General features: G+C 41.1%; 1 protein-coding gene across 1 annotated transcript in view; it reads right to left on the minus strand.

Annotated features, from left to right (window-relative positions):
* Window positions 1-25,929, minus strand: part of ttll3 (tubulin tyrosine ligase-like family, member 3) — a 90,464-nt gene that overhangs the window by 52,499 nt on the left and 12,036 nt on the right. The window contains exons 3-7 of the mRNA XM_041203115.1: window positions 25,728-25,798; window positions 24,740-24,866; window positions 23,868-23,957; window positions 10,834-10,913; window positions 8,693-8,821 (exon numbers count right to left, since the gene is read on the minus strand). Coding sequence (XP_041059049.1) covers window positions 8,693-8,821; window positions 10,834-10,913; window positions 23,868-23,957; window positions 24,740-24,866; window positions 25,728-25,798 — 497 coding nt within the window. The remainder of the gene's footprint in view (window positions 1-8,692; window positions 8,822-10,833; window positions 10,914-23,867; window positions 23,958-24,739; window positions 24,867-25,727; window positions 25,799-25,929) is intronic.

The following is a 25,929-nucleotide window of genomic DNA, read 5'->3' on the forward strand; positions in this document are numbered from 1 at the left end:
CACAACTGTCACATACACTCCAAGTACTATTTTCAGTTTATTTGGTGTGCCTAGAGAGATCATTATGGATAACAGTCCGCAATTTATTAGTAAGCCATTTCAGGATATGTGTGAGAAGTGGAATATCAATCATACTACTTCTTTTCCCCATTAACCTAGATCTAAGGACCTGGCTGAATGAATGATTCACACAGTGAAATCCCTAATTTTCAAATATAAACAGACCAAGCAAGATCACATTGCAATGTTACATCTGAGAGCAACGGCTTCAAGTGCAACTATTCTAACATCAGCGGATCTCATGTTTGGCAGACCAGTGTGTATCAATCTACCGACCTTTACCCATACTACTCTCCTAAAACTTAGAGAGCAACTTTTAAAACTGCAAGGGAAGATGACCAATGTGTGCAATAAAAGTGCAGGTACAGAATTGCCATGTTCACAGTTGGGACAACAGGTTTGCCTCTAGGACCCCACAGAAGGTGTGTAGCAAGCAGCTGAGGTGACAAGGATTTGCTTTGAACCAAGGTCCTATGAAGTCATTGCATACAAAGATGTAACAATGAGGTGTAACCAAGGACAAATCAGATCCATTCCAGATCCTCAACTATCATCCAGTCCTATTGCATCTAGGACAAGATTCCAAATGCAACCAGGAACAATATCCAAGAATGACAACCCCACAGAGTAATGAAAGAAACCTCCAGCCAAGGTTACCATTACAAGATCTGGGTGGACCTGCAGATTACCTTTATGCTTTAGAGACTCACAGTCAATTTTACAAGCAGTGAAAATTGGTTCTATACACTTATGTAATGATAACTAAACATGACATGTATTGTAAATAGTTATACTTCTTTGGAAGGGGCGAAAGTATCTTTACAAAGAAAGGGGGATGTTGTAATATGTCTTTAAGGAATAGTAACATGACATCACTAGAAGGGAAGTATGTCATGTGATCTAGTCTCAGTTTAACTTTTGCCTGTGAGCAGAACATAGTACAGCTCTGATGCCTTCAAACTTTAATCCCATGTATATCTGTCCTCATTTGCCTAGATGAGTACAACTCCAACAACATAAATAAACCCACAATGTGCTTACCCCATCCCCTATGAGTGATTGGTGCCTTTATATCATTATAAGAACACACCATTTACTGCAACATCCTGGTGCACATGTAGAAGCACAAACCAAGTTAATCAATTTTCACTGCTTGTAAAATTGACTAGCTCTTAGAAAAACATCCATTCTCTGGTATATCAAACAATGTAATGGCCACTCTTTAGAAAGAAGGAATAATCCAATTAAAAAACTGACTCCTCCTTGTATCCTCATATGATTCCATGATTCCTTCCTTGCCCATCTTGGTCCACTCAATTATCTTCATCCTCTAAACCTTAATACTTGACTCCAGCATGCAATGCCATGGAGGATCAATTTGTAATATATAAAATTTGCTGTGCACTCCTCATTTGCACATTGTCATCTCCATGGCTCTTCGATTAGATTTTCCATTATTAAATGAGCAGTTGCCAGCTGTACGCTTCAATATGGTGCTTTAAAAGCTTCAAATCTCTGGCTATCTGGAAAGGGTTCACAGACTGCATCGTCCATCCTGCTTTCCCTTCAACTAAGTTCTTAAGATTAGTTTTAGCTTTAATTTCAATACACAATAATATTTTTCATTTTCAGGCTCTATTTTTAACCACCTGCTTCCCTTGTCCCTATAAAACATAAAATTGGTTAGGTGCTCCAGATGGTGCTGCCCTTTGTCTTTCCACTTGAGGCTTCCAGTCACCATTCCTCATCTTGCTGGTGACCAGAAATGGCTGTCAATTTAAAACTGTTATCTGTTTGTTTTTAATTTACACATCACCTCCCTGCTCTCCTGTCCTGTAAATACCTTTAAAAAAATAATTATTTCTACAACAACATCATTTGCACTTCCCGACATGCTAGCTCACTCAAACCATAGACCTCAATCTTAGGTCCATCTCTGAATGTTGCTCTTCCTGCCACACTCCAACTGTAGTCAATACGTAGATGTCACCTCCATCTATTTGGATTCTAGCATGACCTCTCAGCTCCAGGCATCAGTGCAGCCTTTGTCCAACCACGGTCAGAGGCTGGGAATTCTGCAGCAAATAACTCACTTCCTGACTCCACAAAGTCTGCCCATCATCTACAAGGCACAAGTCAGGAGTGTGATGGAAGATTCCTCACTTGCCTAGATGAGTGCAACTCCAACAACATTCAAGAAGTTCAACACCATCCAGGACAAAGCAGTCTGTTTGATTACAAAACCCCATCCACCATGCTAAACATTCATTTCCTCCATTACTGATGCACAGTGGCAGCAGTGTGTACCATCTACAAGATTTACTGCAGCAACTCACCAAGGCTCCTTTGACAACACTTTCTAAACCCGCAACCTCTACCACCAAGAAGGACAAAGGCAGCAGATGCATGGAAACACCACACCAGGTCTCCTCCAAGCCACACACCATCCTGACTTGGAACTATATCCCCGTTCCTTCACTACTGTTGGGTGGAAATCCTGGAACTTCCTGTCTAACAGCACTGTTGGTGTACTTATGCCACATGAACTGCAAAAGTTCAAGAAGGTGGCTTACCACCAACTTCTCATCAGCAATTAGGGATGGCTTTCAATGCTGGCCTTGCTAGCGACGCCTTCATCCCATGAACAAATAAAAACTAAATAAAATGAAACTCCAAATGAATTATAATTAAAGTATGTTAATATAAATAATAATATATATATTATTTACAAAGAACATTTGAAATTTGTTCTTAGCATGTCACATTTAATGTTAGGAAGGAACAACTCCACTCCACCTTTTATCATTTCTGTCCCCTTATCCAACCTCCCCTTCTTTCTCCCTTCACTCCCCTCCCCCTCCCACTAACCTACCCCAGGTGTCCTTTCTCTTCTCCCTTATCCCTTCTACTCTCACCTTTCATCTGCTTGTGCCCTCCCTCAGCACTCTTAGCTCCTCCTTCCCTCTCTCCCATTCTCCCTCCCTGTCTGCTATGCCCTATAAATAGATCTTAAAGAGTTAAAATACTCAACTCAATATAGCCATAAAAATATGTTTCAGGGCAGCAGAAATATTTAAGAACAATAACATTTATAATTTATATTGATGTAGTACTCTTTACATACAGAAATATATCTCTGTAAACATAATGAACATTCATAAACATGTACACTGTAGTACATTTTATATTGCACACTGTAGATTTGGTTTTTTTTAATGTACTTTGCTTTGAATGATGCCTGTATCATTATTTGATTGTTTTATATTATGTGACTGATGGTCTGCAACTTGGAAAGGAAAATAAACTGAGAAACCAATACTTTTCCTTTGTCCTGCTTTAGGAAGTTTTGGTTGGTGCCCAAGGGTGCCCAGCCTTGCCAGAAGCAAACTCCAATGCCAACTGGAAAGCCTGGCTATTGACAAAACTGGAGGCTGGCATCAGTGGAGCAGATTAATTCCCTATAAATATCAGCCTGAAGAGGCCTAGGGCTGCTTTTCAGTAAAAGATAATTCTCCTCTGGCATATGCCAGTTGCAAACTTTAGTCCATGAGACACATGAAGGGATAAATCTTTTACATTACAGTCCACGCAGAAAGCATCTTCTTTAATTTAAGCAATAAAAAACCGTCAAAATGAACTCATATTCTTCATTAAGCTGGTTATTCATCGGCTGTCAATTTTTCAAAAGGATGCCATTACTACTTCAGACTATCATTTTAAAATACTTCAAGCAAAGCAAGGTCAAATGAAAGCTAAGGACTGAAAGTGATGAGAATGCCAAACTGTGCCTTTGAATGAAAATGTTGCAAAAGCTACAGAAAGGATTATTCCAAGAAATTGATACAAAGGTTGATGACTTCTGGTTTCCATAAAAAGGCATTCCAAAATTATGCATAAGCAAGCTGTGTAATATCAAGCAAACATTGAACAGCTAGAGAGTGATTAACAAATGTGCACAAGTTTTGTACATATGAATCATTTTTTAAAAATGCTGCGGCGTATGAAGATAATCTCCAAATGTTCTGGTAGTTCATTGACCCAGAAAACAGTCTAATCACAACAACCAATCCTTACAGTAGTACTATCCTGCAACTTAAATTATTACATTTGAAGATGAATATACTGCATAAGGTCTATTGTCAGAAACCATTGATCCAAGTGATGCAGGAATGAAAATCATGGTTATTTATTGTATATGAAACTAAAGGCTTGAATATTATTACACATCTGAGGTTACCTCTATAAATCAGACTATTGTCAAGACTGGCTAAACATAGACGTCAAACATTCAGTCATGACTCAGTTCCTCGCCCAAATGGCTGTATTTTCATTTGGGTGTGGAGATGGGACTGGAGGAGGGCAAGGCCACAATTTCACACACCTGAGTAATGTGCCAGTTTACTGACATGCTCCCACCTCTGGGCCATTTCAGAATAGGCTGGATTGGGAGTGGTGGTGATGATTACACACTCGCAAATTGTGGATAGCCAACTAAAGGGCCTATTAAGGCCACTCTGCCGATTTTTGCAGTCAGCATACAGGCCCCCCACTGAGACCAAAAGCATGGCTGAGGGATGGAGGTAGCCTTCTGCAGCATAACAGAGGGGCCAGCATTCTGTCATGCAAGGTAAAGCCCCAACCCCTCATCCGGCATAGCCATAGGATCACAGCTGCAACCACTGGCCATCCAGTTGAGGGGTTACCCCTGTACAATGACGGCCTGGCAGCTGTGGTCCCTTTGTACTTATAAACCTGCAAATGCTCTTCAGAGGATGTCTCAAGCTTGAGGCACTGTTTCTCCTACCTTTATCAGTATATCCTACCTCTAATGGTGTGATTGACGATCTTTCAGTGTTGGAGAGCCTCCTATTGGCCCTCCAGCCTGGGAGCCTGCCTGCTGCCCTTAATTGGATAGAGCTCCCAAAGGAAGCCACTTAATTGGTCACCTTCTACAGAATCGCTCCTAGAGTCCCATCACCAACATCTCCAGGTTCCCAATCTGGAATTCACCCCGGCATTGGAATCAGGACGCTGGAATGAAAAGTTAGCCCCAAGTGTCCCCTTTTACCAAAAGCTTAAAATAGTCAAAGATGACACAGTTGGTAACAGGTGGTCTGTCTGAGCTTAAATCTAAAGTTCACTTCACTATTACCACTGATCCAAGGCACTTATATTTCTTGGTTTTGCTAAGTTAAAGTGAAGTCTCCCAGTTCCTATAAGAATAAGTACTTTTAATCAATCGCCCATCAGAAACTACCTACAGGTGACAGTCAAAAAGGGAGGAAAAGCATTTGGCTTCATTATAAAAGAAACAGATGTACAGCCTTGGCAAAGCTTGTAACATTATAACTTTGAGGGCCTTCTGTTGCACCATTCACATTTTGTGATTGAAAAGAACTGAGGTAATTGTTAATTTTTGTTAATTAAATATCACACAGATAGCAGAAGGCCAGGGGCTGTACGCTATACATGTAGCTGTGTATTGCAAATACACACCTATCTTCCTTAACTAAAATGTCAAAAAACAATGAAAAGGTGCCTTCAGATTATATCCATGACAACAGAATGCATTCTGCATCTTTCATTTAAATATGAATGCATCACTAAAAATGTCTAATTTATTTACCTTCCCTTTCTTCGATCTTTTTCCTTAACATGTCCTTGTTTCTTAATCATTCACTCTAACTGCAAGTGTAAATATTCTCGCATTGAAGAGTGAAAGGAAACAAAAGAATGCTTTGCAGTTAGGGGTATCCAGGGTAGATATTACTATTCATTGCAGCTGCTTTTTTGAGTGGTAAACACACAGAAAACCTAATAAGTTAGCAGTGAGCAGTCTGCACACAATGCTCACTCGCTAAATGCACAGGGCTCATTTTCCAGCTTTCCTGCTGGATACTGAAAATAGGCCTTTCGGATTTGAAAATGAGGAGCTTAACAACAGTTGTGGTTCCCATTTAGAAATTTCTCTCCACCTCAGAATCTTCAGTGGCCCCAATAGCCACCAACCAGGAAGCCTGAGGAGCAGAAGTTTAGCCCTGAATCAATAGGAACCTTGGTTCCCCCTCCCGCACGCCCCCCCTGCCCCCCACCCCCCCACCTCCCCCACCCCCAACACCTCACTCCAACCTATCCACCTGGGACTTCGCTGAGGGCCATTCCTGGAGAGGTTACTGGCCCTGAAGTTAAGTCTTTGTTCGGCCAAATTACCTCTGAGGACAGATTGTGCTGAATCTGCCTGGCATCAGTAGTGTCAGCTGTGGCTCACTTGGTACTGCTCTTGCCTTTGAGTTGCTGGGCACAAGTCCCAATCCTGGGCTTGAGTTCAAAAATCAAGGTTAACATTCTGGTGCAGGACTGAGGGCATTCTGCATTATTAGAGGTGCTGAGTTTTGGATGAGGTGTTAAACTGAGGCCCCACTTGCTTGCTTGGGCATATGTAAAAGATCACATGGCACTATTTCGAAAAAGAGGTTATCCCCATTGTCCTGGCCAAAATGTATTCCTCAATCAACATCACTGATTCTCTGGTCATTATCATAATACTGATTGTGGGAGTTTCCTGTATGCAAATTGGCTACAACATTTCCTACATTCCAAAATTTCATAAGTTCTGTGATTATATCATCCTGTGATGTACTGATATGGTGCAATGTAGTGTATTATTTGTTTTGTATTATTACTGAAAGATAACTTGTATAGATTGAAAAGGAACTGGTTCAATCAAAACAGCTATTTGTATGTTCACTTTATTGTGATATAAAGCGTTATATTGATTCATTTCTGGCCTCATTTCATCAAGTCTATGCTCATTCTACTTGGAAAAATTAAAGAAGAGCATGTGCAAATGACATTGATATCTGCTTCAAGTCACAGAGAGATATTATTGTTATACAAGTCATGCTCTTATACAAGATACAGGGCAGTTTTAGTCAACTGTAAAATTAAAATGCTTGGATTGGTTGCTGGGCAACTAATGCTACTTAACTTGAGAAGGTATCTAAACCAGGTTAAATTTGTAAGAGTTACTTCGTATTGAATTAGTTTTGTTAATAACAGCTCCACATTGGTAAGATCCACAGAAGCAACATCCCAGCATAATTGCAACCATACCACTCGGGAGGTCAGTTCTTCAGAAACATTCTGCAAGAGGGCCCATTACAATTTTGAGTCTATTGTAGATATTCTCTCAAGGTTCAGTGCCAACAGTCATTCCTGTAAGTGGGTTTTGTGTTGCTAATGATCAGGAGTTTACCAGACTGCTCCATCTTTACCTATAAAATAGCAGAAGGTGCAACAATGGTATTCTAGTTATATGAACTGGATATAATGATCCTTTAGCTGCCCTAACATACTCTTTTCCAATTTTACAAAAGGCAGGCTGATTAACCATTAAATGTGAGTATGTCAGTTACAAATTTTTAAGCCAATTTATTTTACAGTCAACAAGTGAACAACCATTACTGCAAATCTCACCTCTTAACGTAAATTCAATCCCACCTCAACAAAGGGTCCCACAGTGTCCATGCCAGTGGACTAAGCGACATTTTCTTCTGGTCAATTTTCTTTTTGCTAATCAAGTTGGCTGTCAGCCCCATGGTTGGAGCCACCTCAAAAAGTTTCAAAGTGAATAGGGCTATTCAAACATAATGAGGCTGGATGGCCTCCCATTGTCTGATCTGAGGACAGACAGCATTCCACAGAGTGACCCATTTAGCTTGGCTTGAATATACAACTCTCCTTCTGTCTGCAAGGTTGATGTTAACCCCCATTTTCACTTAAAAGAAACATGAATATAAGTTACATCCAGATACTTCTGCAACAAAATGGTTGAACATCGTGAAATGTGACATTTCCCATTGACCCCTTTGCAAAATAAATTGTGAAAAACATTCCTTTGCGGGTCTAGGTGGCACTATACTTGCGCCTGCCTGCAAAAGCCTTCAACCGTGTGTAGCAGCCACAGTCATTCTATCAGGCAAGGGTCAAGAATCATCTCAGCCTAGGGGAAATTGCTCCTAGTTACACCTCCTCTGACACAGATGACCTTGCTTTGGTCTGACAGAGTTCTATTTGAATGATTTTAGCACTGCTCTCCCTGTTAAGTGCAAGGAGCTGAAGTATCTGTGAGGCTGGGCATCAACCTATCCTACAATCTACCAACTTCCTGCAAAATAGAATCATGTCATCCTACTCCAAAATACATACCATACATATGTTCAAATTAAAATCTTTATCCCATCCTGCTTAATTGTATTCAATCATCTTTCTGGAGTTTCAGAAAGCAATAAAAAAAATCAATCATCCAACACAGAACCATACTTCTTGCTGACTGAATAGGAAGAATTGTATCTCATGCCGACTGAGCACAAACACTGACAACAGCTATTCAGGAGTTTGGCTCAAACTAAACACAGGTCTTGCAAACATGTGCGTCTAAAGGGGAGAAGGGAGATGAAGGGCAAAAGAAACATAAAAGTTCAATAAACGGAATCATTAATGGTCAGTGAACCATGGCAATGCCTATCAGAATTGTTTCTCTTTCTTTAATCAAAATTTTATGTTAAGTGAGCTCAGCTCTCTTTTATTATTAAAACATAATAACACCATTTAACTAAAGAATATTTCTTACTTTGGTCATAAAAGATGCATTCTTGCCATAATGATTTATCATTTGCTCTCTGTGTAAATGGTGGCAGTCAATTACATTCCTTCGTACTGTCCAGATGAAGTAAGGAATTTCTTTTGATATCATATTTGACTGAAATAAGATAGTAAATCCAATCATAAAAGTGTTAATACACTAGTTTGCAAATACATTTTAAGAATATATGGAAGCATGAATTGATAAAAGGCCCACAGGTCCTGTACAAGCCACCTCACCGAGACTCAAACCCAGTTATTTAATGTAGCATTTGTTATTAAGTTCAAATGGTAACATACTAAAGTACTTGGCTGAACCTTGACATTCATCCCCCACTGGAAGTACAATCTGGCAGGCACAAAATGTGTGCATCAGATGCTGTTGCACAGGGTCTCTGCTCTTTTATGTCAATTGCTAGATTCTACCTACAGATTCTACCACTTGTTGCTTGCATGCATTTCCTTCCATGCTAACATAAGTAAAAGAGATTAGACAGGTCGGGAAGGTGTCAACACCAAAACATCCTTTCAGTCCTGCCTCAGATATCCCCAATGCAATGCACAACTGAAGGCCTTCAACGTCTGTCTGAGAGAGAGAAAGTTGATTGGCACATGATGTCCCCCACCTTTGTGACTTAACAAACACAAGAAGCTGAGGATGCCGATTCTGCAGTGTTTACTAAGAATTGTAAATATGTCTGTGGTTTAGACCTTTGATGCAATCTGGTGGCATCTAAATGAAAGCATTCAACAGTGAAAGCATTCAGCCTTCTCTATGAGATTAGAATGAATGTCTCTGCCTGTCATTTCACTTTTCATGGTTTATGAATACATTGTCCTGGATTGTCCTCTTCCCAGCAAAGGAGAATCAAGCAGAACCTCTACCTGGTGCCTCAACCCTGCCCTGACCCTGGCTTATTTCTCTGGGCTGGGGATCATAATGTGTACAGGGCAGGACCCTGACAGCTGGAACCCACCATTACAACCAATGGGAATTCTAACAGTCCTGCAACACCCAAAAAAGTGGAGACCATGCTAAAGGTGCACAGGGGCCTGAAAATTGGAGAGGCATTTAAATATGTTATAGCAGGCTGGGCCAACATCTAACAAAGGGAAGGGGAACATGGCCTAAAAGGAGGGAGAGATGGCCTTAGGAAATCTTCCACAGCTGCCCCAAGCTGGCAGAAACAAATGCAGGAGGGAAAGTATAAATTACATGTGGTGGAAGGAAAAACCAAATCAACACAGGGACATGATCATAAGTCTCTTCATTTCTTTTCCATATTAATGCCACCATCCTATCTATTTTGGGACAGGACGGTGGTTGAAAATCCAAGCAATTGTTTCACAACACTGAGGGGTAGAAATTCATGATTGGTGCACCCAGTTTATGGATGGAAAACAGTGCTATTAATGGCTAATTTTTCAGAGTTACACCCTGTGCTTCAAGATACCTGAGAAACATCCAGTGGTATACTGGCCTTGGACAATTTTCAGGCTTTTAGGGTAGCCACCTAAAACAGGCATTATGCTCTTCAATATGCTAATAAGAGGCTTAATACGTGTATTAGGATCCCTCTGAGAAATTGGGCTGTTCAATAAAGAACATTTTGTCTGCTCCATTCAGGTTTTCCTGCCATGGTTTCCATGAAGTAATGTCACCAGATAAATGAGTTCATTAATTTTATCTTTGATATCAAGCCAGGAGGAGCAGAATTTGGAACATTTCAGGTCTGTATGACTGCATAAAGTGCATTTACTCATTGGGTCATTGGGGGAGCTTCATAAGACAACACAAGTACTTTCTAATACCAACAAGAGAGGTTTAACCAGCTTCCCCAGGCTTTTGTAGAATAGCATTGGGTTCACTGGTGAAATTTTTACTCTCAGCTGGTCAGTCAAGCAAAAGCAAGAGACTTCCCCACAATCAAAAAAGAGACTCCTGGAATATGAGTCAACAAGGGAGGGACAGTTATTTCAACAGACACCCTGCCACATCTCTGGGAGCAAACTATCTTTCCATTCCTTCTAAATTTAAAAGCACTTCATAAGATTGGAAAGATTTCTTTTGATAGATTCCTCTAGATAGCAGAGTAAATTGTTGTTCAATGTGTGGCATCTTGACCATACCACTAAATGATGAACATTGTCTGCACCATTGAAGGTACAATGGGATTCCTCATCCTTCTGAAGCTGGAAAGACTCATCATCTAATATAAAAATATAAACTAAATTAGAGAAGAGCAGAATATCGGTGTGAAAGCAGCTCCGATAAGACAGATAAGAACATACAATTCTTTAAATTTGCTTTAATTGAAAATAACTTAATTCTGTTTTTGTTTTGGATTTCCAGCATCCGCAGTTTTTTTGTTTTTATTTCTGTTAGAATGGCTATTTCCCCCATTACTAATGCTGTACTTGTATTTACTACTCAGCTGACCAGTAGCAAATTCTGAAAGCATAATGTATGGAATTTCCATTGCCAACATTAGGAGAATATTCATAATGCATCAAGTGACAATTTGGCTTATTCCAAGGTGAGGAAATTTACTTTGTTGTTGGCTAGTAATAATTATTGAACTAAGTTTTATATAGGCTACAACAGTATTGGGATAGCGGGAATAATCAATTATGTTGCAAACCTATTCTTGTTTATAGTAAAACTGTTGCCATTCCAGTAATAATCCTCCTCCCCTACCCGTATGATATTGTCTAAGATAATAGAGAATTCTAAAACAATAGGTAACTCCAAAAGCTATGTTTCTTCTCCATGGTTACTGATCAGAAAGTCATTTAACTATTTAGGGGGAAAATATCATCCTGGTGCAATTCACTTTTCAGGAGTGGTACTTTCAGGAACAAAAGCTCCCACACCATAAACAACATTCTTACGGCCAGCAGTGTTTGCTTTGTATCAAATGGAATATATATCAAACCACTTCAATATATTGAAGGGGTTTTGAAAAACTTAACTTTTTTTGGTGAAAGTATGTTTTCTGTTGAAGCAGCATCATCATATTACCCATTGTGTTACTGTGCATCTCTGCTTACAAACACCTGGGAAAGTAACATAGCTATAATTTTACTAGGGTAACAACATTCCTTTAAGGTTGCTGAATGTCAGAAGTAAGCTGATGTGTATCTTATTGCATTACAAGGAAATATAACAATAAAATGTTGGCATCATATTTTTATCAATTATCAACAAATTGCAAACAGAATCTAGGGAAGAAAAAGGCCCACATGAATAACCAATGGTTTGATTCACCACATCCTAACAATAAATGTGTTCCACACTTGTTTTTGTTTAATATACTAATGATCAATGAACAAATATATAAAGTGAATGGCTGTATCCTGCCTACCCCCAATAACCTAACCCCCCCGCTTACCAACAATCTATCCACCTCTGCCTTAAAAATATTCAAAGACTCTGCTTCCTCTGCCTCTTCAGAAAGAGAGTTCCAAAGACTCTCGACCCTCTGAGAAAAACTTTCCTTCATCTCCGTTTTAAATGGGTGACCCCTTATTTTTAAACAATGACCCCTAGTTCACAAGAGGAAACATCCTCTCCACATCCACCCTATCGAGTCCCCTCAGGATCTTATATGTTTCAATCAAGTCGCCTCTTATTCTTCTAAACTCTAGCAGATACAAGTCTAGCCTGCTTAACCTTTCCTCATAACACAACCTGCCCATTCCAGGTGTTAGTCTGGTAAATCTTCTCTGAACTGCTTCCAACGCATTTAAATCCTTGATTAAGTAAGGGGGCCAATACGGTACACAGTACTCCAGATGTGACCTCACTAGTGCTCTGTATAACTGAAGCATAATCTCCCTACTTTTGTATTCAATTCTCCTCATAATAAATGTTAACATTCTACTGGCTTACTGAATGACTTGCTCTACTTGCATACTAGCCTTTTGCGATTCATGCAATAAGGCACCCAGATCCCTCTGCATCACAGAGCTCTGCAACCTCTCACCATTTAGATAATATGCCTCTCATTTATTCTTCCTGCCAAAATGGAGAAATTCACATTTTCCCACATTATACTCCATTTGCCAGACATTTGCCCATTCACTTAACGTATTTATATCTTTTTGTAGCCTCCTTATGCCCTTTTCACAAATTACTTTCCTATCTATCTTTGTGTCATCAGAAAATTTGGCAACCATCCCATCCATCCCTTCATCCAAGTCATTGATATAAAATGTAAACAGTTGAGGTCCCAGCATTGATCCCTGTGGCACACCACTCATTACATCTTACCAACCTGAAAAATACCCATTTATGCCTACTCTCTGCCTCCTGTTAGCCAGCCAATCTTCTATCACTGCCAGTATGTTACCCACTATACCATGAGCCTCTCCTTATACATGAAACATGGTGTACAGAAGTGCCGAAAAAATAGATTTTTGAGTCTGGGAAAAGGTGCTGAGAAGACACTAAGAACCCAGGAACACAGGAAGGTTCAAAATCTGCAAAAAAGTGGCTGAAAAGAACAAAGGAAATCAACAAAGGTTGTAAGGCTGCAAATGAGACATAGCTCAGAAAGGCACACTGAAAAATATTAATCTGCAGAAAACTACTCAAAACACTGAGTGAGTGAACATGGCAAACTTTGTAAACTTTCCAAGCCCATTTCCAGTCGAAATGAACAGTGATACATCGCAGAACTGACAGCTTTTACATTTAAAATGGCAAAACTATGCAATTGCAACAGACATAATGAACAAGCCTGAACTGATAAGAGTAGCCACACTATTAACACTGCTGGGGAATGACCTCTACAAAGTGTATGCCACCCTAAATCTAACAAAGAAAAAAGACAGCAGAGATTTTGAAAGCCTTTAATGCACATTTTGAACCCCGAGTGAATGTTACATATGAACGTTATGTATTCAACACTAGAGTTCAGAGTAAGAATGAGACCATTGAACGTTACGTGATGGCGGTAGCACAGCTGGCAGAATCATGTGAATTCGGGCTGATTAGAGATAGATTAGTCTTAGGCATGCAAGACCCCTTGGTGAGAGCAAGTTTACAGAAAGATGAGGAACTGATGCTAAAGAAAGTAACAGGCATGTGTCGAAATAGAAAAGTTGTGAAACGTCAGCTAGCGCATATGTATGGCAGAGCAGACTAGGAGATTCACAATGCTGAGAGGCAGTCCAAGCTGAAAGAGTGGAGCAATTGCTAGACAAAGCGCAGGATGCAAATACTGCGGAGAACAGCATGCACAGGAAAAGGATTGCCTAGCATGGGGAAAGCAGTGTTTTAACTGCAAGAAGCTGAATCATTTCACACACAAGTGCTTAGCTAATAAAAAGCAAAGCAAGCCTATGCAGATGACCACTGGAGAGAGTTCACCAGATGAGTTTGATGAAGAACCATAAATGATACAACAACGGGTTGGTTCAGTCAAGTCTATAGGTGATAAATGGTTTGTGACTGTTGCCACGATCACTGCAGAGGGAAAGTATCAAGACAACAAGAAGATAGACACTGGTGCATCATTCAACATAAAGACCTTCACAGATCTGTGTGAAGTGGCTCAACATGACGATCAGGAAATGAAGCCCTCAAAAGTAAGGTTGAGGCTATATGATGGCATGATACTAGGACCAAGAGGACAAATTAGTCTGACAACCCAATGCAATGGCAAGGTGGAAGATCTGGAATTCCAGATCACAGAACAACAGCCACATGGACTGCAGCAGTTCAAGAAGGCAGCACACACCACCTTCTCAAGGGCAACTAGGGATGGGCAATACATGCTGGCCCAGCCAGCGAAGCCCACATCCCGTGAATGAATAAAAAAAACTAATCTCAGCTAAAGCAAGCCTAAAGCTTGGACTGATAACACCAAATGTGCAAATGGAGAAAGGGAAACAAAAGATTCCAGAGTGAGGGAGACAATAAGCAGGTAAACCACAAGCAAACCACATGTCTGAAGAAGGGTCATACGGACTCGAAACATTAACTCTGTTTCTCACTCCACAGATGCTGCTAAACCTGCTGAGTTTTTCCAGCATTTTCTGCTTTTGTTTCAGATTTCCAGCATCTGGAGTATTTTGGCTTTTAAACCACAAGATGGTTGCTGACCATGTCAGTGCAATGAAATGCATGAGCCAAAGGTAAATGTTCTACAGGGAAAGGTTCACATCAGAGCTGAACTGGGAGAGTTGAAGGGGAAAATTCTAGCTGAGTCTATATCTTTGAAAATGCACAATAAACTGAAATCTTCAATGAACCAAACTGTGCGAGATCTGAACAAACAAATTTCAGGGACAACACAAAGGTACCAGGAGGAAAGAATGACCCACAATTCCAGAGCTGGCGACTCAAAGCAGGAGTTGAAAAACTCAACAACTTATACAGTTGCAACCGCAAGCATATACGATCAGCTGGCGAAGCTGTTCCTTCACCACAATTGGCCAGTCGAGGAGAAGGGATCTCACCAGCTGTATTGAGCATAGAACTACCATCAATCCCAGAGATCCACATGTCCCCGACAGCCGAAATGGAACATCAACTGTCACCAAGGCAACAAAGACCACAGGAACAACACTCCGGACAAGGAACATCACCCAGACGTACAGCTAATTTCAACACACACGTGTTATATTAAGAGGCCTGAACGGTTTAAAGTTTATGGCCATGATTTTCTGGCCCCGTCATGGTGCAGCCAGCTGCAGGAGATTCGGCAGCCCTGCCAAAAGCCCATTGATTTTCGGTGGCCCTGGACAATCCCGGCAGCAGGTAGGGATGCAAAATTCCGCCCTATGTTTGGAATGCATGTGCAGAGACTGCCGAATAGAACAAACAGTTATCAATGCATGAAAACAGTGAGCGTATAGTGGGTAACGTGGATAATGCACTGTCACACAGGGTCGTGCAAACAAATGTGTCTTTTGTTTGCTAGGCAAAAGGGGATGTTTCTATCTTTTGTTCAATATGAAAGGGGGGATGTTTGGGTTTTGGAAATGCAATCTTACTAAGTGGACTACCAGTGAACTACCTGGCTTGCCATAGTCATGTGACTCTGCCATGAGGCAAGCACTGTAGGCTGCTATTTCTAACCAGTTCAGCAAAGACTGTCATTGAGACAGACACTGATGAAGACTGAAACAAAAACAAAAATTGCTGGAAAAACTCAGCAGGTCTGCCAGCATCTGTGGAGAGAAAGACAGAGTTAACATTTCGGGCCCATATGACTCTTCTCCAGAACTAAAGAGCAGTAAAAATGTGGTGAAATACATACTGTTTAATGGGGGTGGGACAGGTGAAGCTGGATACAAGGCCAGTGATGGGTGGAGGCAAAGGAGAGATTGCGAAAGATGTCATAAACTAAAGGTCAAAGGGGTGTTGATGGTGGTGATACTGGCTAAAGAAGGTGCTAATGGTGACATTAAGAGTAGAAAGCAGGATGAGCAAGTGACTGATGGCCCTAGTGGGGGTGGGGTGGCGGGAGGGGAGGGGAGGGCACAGTGTGGGAGTAAAGATCGAATAGGCTATAAGGTGGGGATTAAACAATTAATGGAAATAAATTTTAAAAATAATAATAGAAATAGGTGGGAAAAAATGTATAAAAATTTAAAAACAAATATTTGAAAAAAAGGGATCAAACAAGGGTGATGATGGAGGACAGTGTTCATGATCTGAAGTTATTGAACTTAATGTTAAGTCCAGAAGACTGTAAAGTGCCTAATCGGAAGATGAGGTGCTGTTCCTCCAGTTTGCTTTGGGCTTCGCTGGAACATTGCAGCTGGCCAAGGACGGACATGTGGGCATGAGAGCATCATCTTCATCTTCACTAACAGAAATTACTGGCCTGTTCAACCCTAAGGCCCCTTTCTCTATTTAACAGGCAGATATCATCACTTCACTCAGTCAACACACACGTGTTCCATTAAGACCTGCACGATTTAAAGTCAGGATTTTCCAGTCCTGTCGTGGTGGAGCTGCAGGAGATTCAGCGGCCCTGCCAAAAATCCAAGATGATGAAGACTGCTGTCCTTACACATGAAACATAGTCCCTGAATTTACAGATCTGTGCAGCAACAGAAAAAGGATCCTGCACATCAATGTGAGATATGCTGGAAATTTTTTACGCAGAGGGTAGAGAGTGTCTGGAATTCCTTGCCAGAGGAGGTGGTGGAAGCAGGTACGATTGTGGTGTTTAAGAGGCAGCTTGAAAAATACATGAATAGGATAGGGAATAGAGGGATACGGACGCAGGAAGTGCAAAATGTTTTAGTTGACGGGCAATATGATCGGCACAGGCTTGGAGGGCCAAAGGGCCTGTTTCTGTGCTGTACTTTTCTTTGTTCTTTGAAATCATCACGGTGTGTTCATTCTTCAAAGTTCAGCTGTTGCTAACCTTTTCAGGGAAAATAGACCATGTGAGCTGATGCTCCAATGGAAATGACCCCAGTAAGATGACTCAAAACAGGGAAATGCTCCATCCAAGCACAGGTCTCTACAAAAGTGGTCATTGAGAATACCATTGGATCTTAATGAGGTGCTTCTACTGCCCAGACAGGACAGTAGAGATCTCTACAGTATGCTGCAGATCATAGTTGTACCCTGCCATGCCCTGTACAATTTTATGGTACAAAAAGACCTGAACCTGGGCAGTCCTAGACAGGTAACCCTCTGGTGGCTTGTTTCTCATGATTTTATCTGCCTATTTGACCTACAACAGGACTGAGTGAAGTTATGGTATCTACCTGTTAAATAGAGAAAGGGGGCTTAGGGTTGAACATGCAAGTAATTTCTGTTAGTGAAGATGAAGATGATGCACTGTAAAATCCCAAATTACTGACCACTTAACCAGAGTGCATTGTGAAGGCTTCTATTTGTGGCTTTTCATTCTAGAAGGTGAAAAGTGTACCGGTGCTCGGGTTGCCAAAGGAAGAAAAGGGAGAGTGGTCAGGATATTAACTTGCCTTCCCTGATCAGGTCACTAAACATTGAACTTCATGCAGCATTGGTCTCCATTCCTGCAAGTCATTTTGTACATATGCTAACCCATGGAACTCAGATATGATCAGTTCTTCAAACCATCAATGAATGCACCATCTTCCATCAGCACAGATATAGCAGAACTAACTTCAGGATCTCTACGTTTTTTGCTGCAGGTGCATCTTAGTGTGAATATAAACCAACAAACAAAAAGCAAATCTTTTGGCATATAATACAGAACCTACTCAGGTAGTTAAGTTTCAATCACACCTCTGAGATTTTTTTACAAAGGAATTGCAAGTCTTCTCTGAAGCAAGCCTATGGCTACATAGAGCCACATAGTGGTAGGATGTGGATTCACAGCTGAACTCCAATATATGTTGAGTTTCCAATCTTAGCAGCAAATATTTCATTGTTGAGCCAAATGCTTCTCCACAGTAAGAAGAAGAAAACTACAGAGGTGGTCCAGAGTGCTCTTCTACGCAATCCCTATAGCCTACTTCAGACTCCTAATAATAGGCGACTTAAAGGAGAGTTCTACTCAATTGTACGGCAGCCTAATCCTATATGTTTATAGAGGGCAATACCTGAACTATTACAGTCTAAAACAGAGGGGCACAGTCTCAGGATAAGGGGCCAATCATTTAGGGCTGAGATGAGGAGAAATTACTTTGCTCAAAGGGTTGTGAATCTTTGGAATTCTCTACCTGGATGATTGAGGATGTTCCATTATTTAATACATTTAAGGCTGGGACAGACAGATTTTTTGGTCTCACAGGGAATTAAAGGATATGAGGAGTGGGTGGGAAAATGGAGTTGAAGCCCAAGATCAGCCATGATTGCACTAAATTGCGGAGCAGGCTCGACAAGCCACATGGTCTACTCCTGCTCCTAATTTATGTGTTCTGATGTATTACTGGTGCCCCTTGATTGTTCACTGACACCACTGTTTTGGACCAAAGAACTGTTGGCAAAAGGCAGTTTGAGAACAGGCATTTTCTAGAAGATATCTCTCCACTGAGATTGGGAACATCCTAATATCCAATAAGGAGTTCTATGCAAAATGGAAACCATTTAACTTCATTTGGATGCAAAAAGCAAATGATAGACACTAGCAAGCTAATTATAGTTGAAGTAATTTGGTTATGGATAACATACTTGTGGGACCCTTTTTCAGTTTTGGATTGCTCGTCTTTTCTTGCTCACAATTTTAAATTCTGTCTGATTAATAATTCAATTCAATTGTTTTTTTTATAAATATCTTGAAGGATTTATGCTTGATGATGCAAATAACTACACATGGGTATGGTCATGTAGTGGCTATGTATGGGATGAGTAATTCAGAGGCTTGGGCTAGAGGCATGAGTCCAAATCGCACCATAGCAGCTGAGGAATTTGCATTCAGTTAACTAAATAAATCTGAAATAAAAGGCTAGTATCAATAATCATTTAGTCATAGTCCCAAAGGACCATAGGCATCTCTAACCATAAGAGAGACAATTTTGGCAAATCATAGCTTAAGGGGCGCCACTCCGCACGCGCAGGGCAAGACAAGGAGGCAGGGCCTCCATGAAATACCACGGCCAGGACCGGGATCAAACTTGGTCTGTCATCCTTACCTGGTCTGGTCTATATGTGACCCCAGATATTCAATGTGGTTAACTCTTAAATAGTACGGTGGTGGAAGCCAGATGTGGTGAAAAAGTGCACAAAGTACTTATTTGAAAATTGCAGGCCATTATCAGACATGATCTCGTTCAGGATGCCATGGCTCGTGAACATTTCAGTGCTTTAATTACTGCCTCTGTGTAGTTGTATACAGTTGTTTCATCTCAACCCATCTAGACAATCCACCACTATAAAGAACGATTTGCTGTTGAAGATAAATAGGTCAATGCCCAGCCTCTCCCATGGCCTAATAGGGAGTTTTGTGGGGATGAGGGGCTCTCTTTGGTCCTGTGCCGTGCACGCACCTGACAGTTTGCTATGGTATCCTCAATTGCCCTGGAAATTCCTGGCCACCAGAGAGCAGATTGTCCAAGTGGCTCTGATGTGTTTTTTGAAAGATCTCCGGTTGAAGGGAAACTGGGATGACCAGCCGCTCATTGTAGATCAGGAGATTGTCTATGACCATAAAGTGTTTTTGTTGTTTGAATCAACCTTTCATGATACCGTTGCTTGGTCTCTGTTGTGGCCATCCTTGTTGGCAGTGATGGCAGATGCAGGTATACTCATCTCACGTTTTTTCCTAGCAAATCTGTTGGGAGTTTACTTTGGTCACTGGCAGGTGGGTCCTTGCAAATTGGGAGTACGCTTCCAACTCTTGGATAAGATTGGTGTCTTGTTTTATTGGTAGGCCTAATGTGATCCTGGGAAGTATTTTTGCCATTGTTTGGTTTTTACTCTGGACACATACCATCTCATTAGCGTATCTCCTGTGATGTAGGCGGAACCTCGGGATTCTGGTAGGCATCTTTGCTAGCTCCTTCTCATCCAGTAATGAGACTGCTGACTTATGGTCTGTTTCAACTGTGACATTAAGGCTGATGATATAATCTGAAAACTTCTTGCATGCCCACATGACTGCAAAGACTTCCTTTCCTATGACAATGTATTTCAACCCCATGACCAACAGCCCTCCGGAAGCGTAGTACACTGGTCTGTGACTTCAATTAACTCCTATAAGTTCAGATTTTAGGTCTCCGCATTCGGAGCCTGCAGCCATCCTGTACAGACCATTAATGAATCAGTTGACAGGTCCTCCTGGCTGCTGGACACGCTTATTAAATTTAGCTCTTTCAAGGATTTTGTTACTTCTTAGGTTAAAATAAACATTGAATGATTATAGTACTCCTTCAAATTTGAATGATTTGTTGCTTACTTGTCTAGCAATAATGTCATCCGCTAGCAAGCCTACCGAATAAAGCAGTCTATTAACTTGCTCAGCTTCTGTCTTTTTATCCAGACCTGAAGCACTCATGTACATGAGGAATCTTTTTGTCCAAAGTCCCCAATTATATGATTGATCTGGGCCTTAGATAAGTCCAAATTGGAAGAGTTAATTTCTGATCCATGCTTTAAAAACTTTAAGAAGCTGCTAAAATTCAAGATGGCGCCGTCATTCATTTGAAGACAAAGGGTTTACCTGCACTTGTCAGCCTTGGCCGGTTCCCGCTACAATGGTGCTCGCGTTCAGCCTTAAAAAAATTTTAAACGATGGCTGCTTGGATCGACTGGCTGCAGGCTTCTCCATTTCAGCGCTATGCTTCAGGGTAGCGAAAGCATCAAATTCTGGCCTTTGCTGGCCTTTAAAGCTGATTCTTTGTTCACGATTCTTCTGGACAAATGAATCAATCTCTTTTTTCCCTTTTCGGTGTAAGCACGTATTCAAGTGCCGTCTTGGGAATCTGGATTTTCCAATCGAGTTTCCAAATGGCCATTTCTGACCACTGAGCTATTTAAAAGTTTCTCAGGACCCGCTTTATCCTGGAATTTAAAAACTTTGGCTCACCCCTGCTAGGTCTGCTGACTCTGCACTGCAGGAATTTAAGCTGGACTTCAAAGGGATTCTATGGAATCTTCTGCTGCAGTGAGGAATTTTAAATTTGTGCCTTCGGCTTCCAAATCTTTCTTTGGAGTTTTCCCCAGCAATTTTTCTCTGCGCGTCTGCTTCTCAAGCTTTTCTTTAGGTCAACATGCTACTTCGAATTTTTCTTTAGTCTTGCAGGGTTTTAGTTTTTCTTTGTACTTTTTCTGAGGTTTTGGGTTTTTCCATTCGCTGCCACCATGTTGCAGGGTGTTGCATACCATCAGGTTGGTCTTAATGAAGTTCTCGTAGTCTTAAGTATTATGTATTTATTAACTACTAGAACTATGACTATATATAAAGGGTTCAAGCTAGGATCTGTCTCTACGTTTACTTGTGCACACAGCTCTGTCCAACCTAGACTGACCCCTAAGTGCAGGTTATGAGTTCTTACATCTCTGTGTGGGCAGTATTGTACTCAGTTCCACTTTAGCCCTTTATGCACCAGACTCTTATACTACAATTACCATCACTGGGTATGTCCTTTCCCACCAGAGGTAACTAAACCTCATAAAAACTAATTACTTTTTTTAGGGACTGGCTGTGGGAGTCCTCAACATTGACTCTAGATCCCATGAAGTCCCATGGCATCAGGTCAAACATTGGAAAGGAAATCCTCCGCTGATTACCGCCTGCTGTACAGATGATCAATCAGTACTCCTCCATGTTGAACACCATTTGGAAGAAGCTTTGAGGGTAGCTAAGACACAGAATGTACTCTGGGTGAGGGACTTCAATATCCATCACCAATAATGGTTTGGTAGCACCACTACTGGCTGAGTTGATAGTGAGAGTAGCAACATGAGGGGAAAAAATCAACATGATCTCCTCATCACCAATTTAACTGTCGCAGATGAATTTGTCCATGAAAGTATTGGAAGAGTGACTCCTGGTGGAGATGAAGTCCCACTTTCACACTGAGGACACCTTCCATCGTGCTGTCATGATGGTGGCACGACCAACATGCTAAATAGGATAGATTTAGAATAGATATAGCAACTCAAAACTGGGCATCCATGAGGCACAATGAGCCATCAGTAGCAGCAGAATTGTATTCCCACACAATGTGTAACCTCATGGCCAAGTACATCCCTCACTCTACCAGTACCATCAAGCCAGAGAATCAACTCTAGTTCAATCAGGAGTGTAGAAGAACATGGCAGGGGCAGCACAAGGCATACCTAAAAATATGGTTCCAACCACATGTGGCTACAACACAAGACTACTTGCATGCTAAACAGCAGAAGCAGCAAGCGACAGATAGTACTAAGTAATCTGTAACCAGTGGGTCAGATCAAAGCTCTGCAGTCCTGCCACATCCAGTTGTGAATGGTGGTGAATCAAACAGCTAACCAGAGGAGGAGGCTCTACAAATACTCCAGTCCTCAATGATGGGAGAGCCCAGCATATCAATGCAAAAAGAAAACTGAAGCATTTGTTACCATCATTAGCCAAGTAGTTGATCTATCTCGGCCACCTTCTGAGGTTTCCATCATCACATATGCCAGTCTTCACTAATTCAATTCATTCTACTTGAAATTATTAAATAGCTGATTGCACCGGATACAGCAAAGATTATCGGCTCCGATAGCATCTCAGCTGTGGTGCTGAAAACTTGAGCTCCAGAACTAGCTACACCCCTAGCCAACTATCCCAGTACAACTATAACACTAGTATCTATTGACGAAGTAGAACATTTCCCAGCTATATCCCTTCCACAAAAAGCAGGATATTCCAATCCAGCCAATTGTTGCGTAATTAATCTATTCTTAATCATCAGCAAAGTGATGGAAGGCATTGTTGACAAGTGTTATTCAGCAACATTTACATAGTGATAACCTGCTTATGATGTCCAGTTTGGGTTCATTTGGCTCAGGACCTCATTACAGCATTGGTTCAAACACGGACAAAAAAACTTAATTCCAAAGGTGAAATGAGAGTGACAACAAGGAAGTACTTGACTGAGTGTGGCATCAAGGAGCCCGAGTAAAATTGAAGTCAATAGAAATCAGGGAGTAAACTTTCCACTGGCTGTAGTCATATATACCACAAAGCAAGATGGTTTTGGTTGTTGGAGGTCAATTGGCTTAGCCCAGGACATTGCTTCACATGTTCCTTAGGGCAGTGTCCTAAGCCCAACCATCTTCAGCTGCTTCATCCCTCCCTCCATCATCATTAGGTTAGAAGAGGGGATGTGTAACCTGATGATTGCAGTGTTCAATTCCATTTTCAACTCCTTAGACAATGAAGCAATGTGTACCCACTGCAGGGAGACCAGGACAACATTCAGGCTTAGGTTGATAAGTGACATGTAACATTCACACCACACAAGTGCCAGGAAATGACCATCTCCAGCAAGGGAGAGTCTAATAACCTCTCCTTGACAATCGACAGCATTATAATTGCTGAATACCCCACTATCAACATCTTGGGGACTATCACAGAACAGTATTCTATAAATACTGTGGCTACAAGAAAAGGTCAGAGGCTGGATAATCTGAGGTGATTAACTCACCTCTTGACTCCCCAAAAACTTTTCACCATCTAAAATGAAAACAGGAATAGGCTACTAATGGGGTTAGTTATAGACTCTTCCCTGACTCTTACCTGCTTGATTGTCTTGTTTAATATTGTCACTCCTGGTTAACTGCTTTGTAACCCACATCCTAATGCTTAGGCGACTGAAGTCCGAGTTAACTATGAAAGTCAGGTTAATTTTGGAGTTATTTAGCAGAAATAGCAAACATATCTAAACTGTACAATATTCCAATATGGAGCAAGCTACAATTAATAGTATGGCTCAAAATTGCAAAAGTCCAAAGACCCCTTTTTGAAGCTTCCTCTCACCAGTTTCAGGTAGACAGGCTGCTTGCCCATTTGTAGGCCCACTTGGAAATTGCATAAAAATGGTCCTAATGCATCAATAAGACAGCTGAGGTACCTACCCCCTACCTCTCTCACTTTTTTCTGTTGCTAGCCACAATTTTTCATGCAAGAAATGAACGGCCATCTGTTGGAAATCGCCAGCACTGTAACTAAAGTGTTAATCCGACCGATTTCAGATGTGCTAAAATTTTGACTTTGCATTGTCATAATGCTGGCCTTTAGGTAGATGAAGTTTTTTGAGGTTGCAAGTATGATTGTTAAATTGTAATATCTTAAGATAGTCACTTGTGTATCAAGATGGTGGCCACTGAACATTTGAATTGAGCCTGACTCTGGCATCTCTTGAGCGTTTAGGGACAGCTTAAGAGTAAATCTTGAAATTTCGCCAAACGTTCACGTGATTTCCAACAATTCCTGCTTTAAAAGTGAAATCAACATAAATTAAGTAAGTGACTAGTGATTAGGGGAAAGTCAGGCCCAAGGGCAATATTGATTAAAGAATCAGGGCTGCAATGTTCTTCCCCTCCTCTGTTCTGCACTCCCTTCAAGTGCTCAAGTGCTGAATTTGCCCTATTGTGATTTGTCCATTATACCATCATTATCTCCATTTTTCTGCTCCAATTGCTTTAATGTTGGAAATATCTTCTCTGCCCAGCCCCTCTTCCTGAGGCTTGATCTAATTACTGGGTAATAGCCAATGATGGTAAAAATTTTCTTTTCCTGTGAAAAAGAAAGAGGGAAAGACTTTCATTTAGACAGTGTCTTATCACATCCCTCAGAAGCCTGAAAAGCTTCACATGTATTTATTACTGCCCCAAGAGACATGCATGCAAATAAGACCAAATTTAATCGAAACAAAGCTGAACTGAGTTCAGAGAAGAAGCTAGGATTTTCCTTTGCAGAACAATGACAAAGTGTGGTAAGTGGATTTCCGCACTAGCACTGACTCTGGTTTAATTTCCTTAGTCAATGTCATTATTCAGGGGAACTCCAGATATTGTAAAGATATTTCACTGAGACCTTGTCTGTTTGGGGACAGGAAGCAGCATGCTGCTGTTGTTTTGCAACAGCTTGAAAGGGACCACAGTGAAACGTTTTATTTTGAGAGAAGGGCATAACTTTCAGAATCTGGAAATGCCAATGAGGGCAGGGAAATTCCAATGTAGAGGTGCTCCTGCAGGAAGTAGGGGATAACAGGAAGATACTATTTTGGATTGGAGGACCCCAAGAAGAGCATTGAAGGGAAAGGCCAGGGCTATCAGCACCAATGCCACCTTTCAGCACATGGTCATTCAATGTTATAGCCTGGAGCTGTGGTTAGTGATGGCTGAGGCTCCAATATCTTTCCATCACACAGCTGCTCAGGAATCCCTCCTGCTCTTAAAGCCTGCCATTGGCGTATGTTGGTACTCAACCTGTTTGACCACTTATGAACACACCTTCCTTGACCATCAAGTCCTGGAGTGGGACTGGAACATGAAGCTTCTAGCTCAGAGGCAGCGATACTACCCATTGCACCACTGACCTCCCCCACTTCAATTTAAGTCATTGAATTCTATGCTTTAGGCAATATGTTGATACCTTGACTGCTGTTTTTGCTAGGAATGTGACCAGTTCCAACCTCCGCTCGTATGTATATTTTAACACATTTTCTGTTAAAAAAATAAGAAGATTGATTGTACTGAATGTACCCTCCTGGACTAAAACATTAATATCTATGTGGACCTGCAATAATCAGTGGATTAGTCATGAAAGCTAATCTATGGATATTTACTTTCATAAA

The sequence above is a fragment of the Carcharodon carcharias genome, chromosome 13 (assembly GCF_017639515.1).
Source record: "Carcharodon carcharias isolate sCarCar2 chromosome 13, sCarCar2.pri, whole genome shotgun sequence".
Lineage (NCBI taxonomy): Eukaryota > Metazoa > Chordata > Chondrichthyes > Lamniformes > Lamnidae > Carcharodon > Carcharodon carcharias.